The sequence below is a fragment of the Hyla sarda genome, chromosome 1, assembly GCF_029499605.1.
Source record: "Hyla sarda isolate aHylSar1 chromosome 1, aHylSar1.hap1, whole genome shotgun sequence".
Classification (NCBI taxonomy): Eukaryota; Metazoa; Chordata; class Amphibia; order Anura; family Hylidae; genus Hyla; species Hyla sarda.
In genome coordinates, this window is record NC_079189.1 from 160,795,604 (window position 1) to 160,800,030 (window position 4,427).

At 42.2% G+C, this 4,427-nt stretch overlaps 1 protein-coding gene across 1 annotated transcript in view; it reads left to right on the plus strand.

Annotated features, from left to right (window-relative positions):
- The first annotated feature begins 3,890 nt into the window (after positions 1 to 3,890).
- PCDH18 (protocadherin 18) overlaps positions 3,891 to 4,427 on the plus strand; it is a 7,400-nt gene continuing 6,863 nt past the window's right edge. The window contains exon 1 of the mRNA XM_056563388.1: positions 3,891 to 4,427. This exon is cut by the window's right edge and continues 2,343 nt beyond it. Coding sequence (XP_056419363.1) covers positions 4,260 to 4,427 — 168 coding nt within the window. The 5' untranslated portion in view covers positions 3,891 to 4,259.

A 4,427-nucleotide genomic window follows, 5' to 3' on the forward strand; every position in this document is an offset into this window, starting at 1 on the left:
TGCTGAATGATATCAGCAGGCATCTCGGTCCGGTCCCCACCCAGCGAGCGGCGGGGACCGGAATTCCCACGGGCATATCCATACGCCCTACGTCCTTAAGGACTCAGGATGCAGGGCATATGCACACGCCCTGTGTCCTGAAGAGGTTAAACAAGCCACAAATTAATTCCATGTCGTGGCAACCATTGTGACTGGAGCCAGAGAAATTAGAAGGCATTGTACACGCAACATTAAAGGGGTACTCCGGTGGAAAACTTTTTTTTTTTTTTTTAAATCAACTGGTGCCAGAAAGTTAAACAGATTTGTAAATGACTTCTATTAAAAAATCTTAATCCTTCCAGTACTTATTAGCTGCTGAATACTACAGAGGAAATTATTTTCTTTTTGGAACACAGAGCTCTCTGCTGACATCACGAGCACAGTGCTCTCTGCTGACATCTCTGTCCATTTTAGGAACTGTCCAGAGCAGCATATGTTTGCTATGGGGATTTTCTCCTTCTCTGGATAGTTCTTAAAATGGACAGAGATGTCAGCAGAGAGCACTGTGGTCATGAAGTCAGCAGAGAGCCCTGGGTTCCAAAAAGAAAACAAATTTCCTCTGTAGTATTCAGCAGCTAATAAGTACTGGAAGGATTAAGATTGTTTTTAATAGAAGTCAGTTACAAATCTGTTTAACTTTCTGGCACCAGTTGATTTAAAAAAAATATATATATATATTCCACCGGAGTACCCCTTTAATAGATGTCCCCCTAAGGCGGTGTTTTCCAACCAGGGTGCCTCCAGCTGTTTCAAAACTACAACTCTCAGCATGCCAGGACAGCCGAAGGCTGTCCTGGCATGCTGGGAGATGTAGTTTTGCAACAGCCGTAGGCACCCTGGTTGGGAAACACTGCCCTAAGGGCTTATTCACATAGAAGAATTTCTGAGCAGAATCCGGCAGAAAAAAATCTACTCAGAAATTCTGTTGCAGCAGCCTCCCATAGTTTCAGTGGGATTCTGCTGCACCGTGCATACGCCAGAATTTCCGCAGTGGATACATTTGTTGCGGAAATTCAAATTCTGTACTCATGTTCATTCTTTCTGCGGGTTCCGCTCTGAAATGCATTGTTATCTATGGAGATGGCACATTACTTATTGGTTTTAGCGCTGCCCACAGAATGTCCGCCCAGAAGGGCCCTTAGGATGTTTATTATATTTTCTATAGGAACAACCTGAAGGTCAATCCTCCAGCTCTTTTCTATAACTAATACTATATTCAGAAACTTCTGCAATTGAAAATCAGTTCCATTCGTCTTCTGGGGTTGACTCTAGAGATGAGCGAACTTACAGTAAATTCGATTCGTCACAAACTTCTCGGCTCGGCAGTTGATGACTTTTCCTGCATAAATTAGTACAGCTTTCAGGTGCTCCGGTGGGCTGGAAAAGGTGGATACAGCCCTAGGAGACTCTTTCCTCGGAATGTATCCACCTTTTCCAGCCCACCGGAGCACCGGAAAGCTGAACTAATTTATGCAGGAAAAGTCATCAACCGCCGAGCTGAGAAGTTTGTGACAAATCGAATTTACTGTAAATTCGCTCATCTCTAGTTGACTCGGTCGGTATGCACATGGATTTCTGCAAGTGATGGCCGTCATAGATGGCGCTGAGGGGGGAAGCGTTAGACATATGAATAAGAATTACCTGCATAAGAGAATTGATAGGTTATGTCACTGTACACATTGCAGAGATAGTAAAATAAATCAAAGCTGGCTGCAAGATGTCACTTTCCAGCAAGAGAGATGTGGAAATTACAACCGGAGGCAGCTGTGTGTGTTTTACATACAATGTTTATACAGTTGTCAGAGGACTGAGCTATCTCATATGATATGACTATGACATGGACAGATGCAGCAGAGCTCTACTACCTGGAGCAAAGAGGACTGGTAGAACATGATTAGCTTTCCCTCAAAAAAGTCTGCTATGCACAGGAAATGGTTAAAACTCCATATTTGGCCTTCTTCATTTACCCTATTTTTTGTGTTTTGTTTTACCTTGTAAAAAATGCCATGGTTTTTAATGGGGTTTCATGAGTGTGTGTGTGTGTGTGTGGGGGGGGGGGGGGGGTCCCACATATTTTTTATGACTTTTCATTTTACTATATTTTAGTTTTTTTGTATCATTTCTTCATTTACACCCTGTCTGTGTGCTTATCTCCTGGTTTTCTTCCTTTTTTTTTTTTTTCTAATTCCCTGGTTTATGTTGCGCACACTGTTTGCAGTTCACTGAACAGGAGGGGGTGTTACTTTACTTGGCCTTACTTCTCATAAGGGAACCTCCTTCCTCACCCCTCAGAACTGAGTACTGCCTGCTCTGTAGTACACCAGGCTCACATAGCAGGCTGATTGACTAGCCAGGAGCACCCAAAGAGCCCTGCTTGTCCCATCCATACTTTTTGTATTTTGTCCCAGCTGAGACACAAACACATGTGAAAGCTGCAGAGACAAGAAAGTGTTCTGGACAGTGGAGGGACCCCTAGTGGTAAGGAGTATAGAGAATTTTTCAGACAGAAAGGAAAATGGATAGATATGATAGACAGATAAAGAAAGATAGATAGATAATAGATAGATAATAGATAGATAGATAGATAATAGATAGATAGATGATAGATAGATAGATGATAGATAGATAGATAATAGATAGATAGATAGATAGATAGATAGATAGATAGATAAATAGATAGATAGATAGATGATAGAAAGATAGATGATAGATAGATAGATAGATAGATATGAGATAGATAGATAGATGATTTATAGATAGATAATAGATAGATATGAGGTAGGGAGAGAGAGAGAGAGAGAGAGAGAGAGAGAGAGAGAGAGAGAGAGAGAGAGAGAGAGAGAGAGAGAGAGAGAGAGAGAGAGAGAGAGAAAGATAGATAGATAGATAGATAGATAGCAAAATAGGCACATATGGACGGACAGACAGACAGATAGAAGATAAAGGTATAAATAGATAGATAGATACCGGTAGGTAGATAGATAGATAGATAGATAGATAGATAATAGATAGATAGACAGATAGACAGACACATATGGAGAAATAGGTAAAAAATAGATAGATAATAGATAGATAGAGAGATATAGAGAGAAAGATAGATATGAGATAGATAATAGATAGATGATGATAGATATATAGATAATAGATAGATAGATATAGAGATAGAGAGATATATAGAGAGATAACATAGATAGAGAGATAGATAGATAGATAGATAGATAGATAGATGATAAAATATAAATAGATAATAAATAGATATGAGGTAGGTAGATAGATAGAGATAGATAGATAATAGATAGATAGAAAGATAGATAGATAATAAATAGATAGATAGATAATAAATAGATAGATATATAGATGATAGATAGATAGAGAGATAGATAGATAATAGATAGATAGATAGATAGATACATAGATAGATAGATAGATAGATAGATAGATAGATAGATAGATAAATAGATATGAGATAGATAGACAGATAGATAGAGAGAGATAATAGATAGATAGATAGATAGATAGATAGATAGATAGATAAATAGATATGAGATAGATAGACAGATAGATAATGACAGAAATACAGAAGGTAGGTACAAGGTGAGTGGTCCGCAGTGCAGGGACCCCCGGACAGCCTCGTATGCAGACAGTGAGGGGTGGGTGTAAAGTTTGCAGTCATTTGCCCCCTTTGTTGGTCACATTGAGTGAAGTGAATGTGAGGGAGGGGCCCCTCGTCTCCTGCCCCCCCCCCCCGGCACATTCTCCTGCTCCTAATGTGACTTCCCTGTCCTTTGATTTGGGGCCGCCCTGATTGGCTGGCGGGGCTGGAGCAGCACATGCACAGCCGGAGCTTTGTCTGAGTTGAAGTGAAGTTGTCCAGGTTTTAGTCTGGAGTCAGCAATCGCGGGTGTTTAGTCTGCTGCAGAGCAGTGTGAGGGGAAGAGGAGCTCACAGGGGGACAGAAGAAGAAGACTGCACATTCAGCAAGACCCCTGCAATCCAAGGATACAATGCTGGACGTGCCCGCCATCCTGATGTGATGGGGAGCTGGGCTGGAGGCTGCTGATCACTCCTCGGCTCCGCACCGCCGGCTTTATGTGGAAACTTTGTGTAGCCCATAGCATCTTGTAGCCCTACTGCAGCAGCCGGGAGCCGCGCTACCTCCGGACCCGCCGCCGCCGCTGCTGCACAATTGGGAGCTCCGATCTACCGATCGCTTGGTGGGGATGGATCGCTGCTGGGACCCGAGAAGCCAGTGGATCGGTAGGAGAATGAACTGGGTGCTATTCTGTGCATTGTGTATGGTGATCGTCCTGCTGCCAGATCTCATCATGGGCAAGAATTTAAAGTACAGTATATATGAGGAGCAGCCGGTGGGCTCGGTGGTCGCCAGG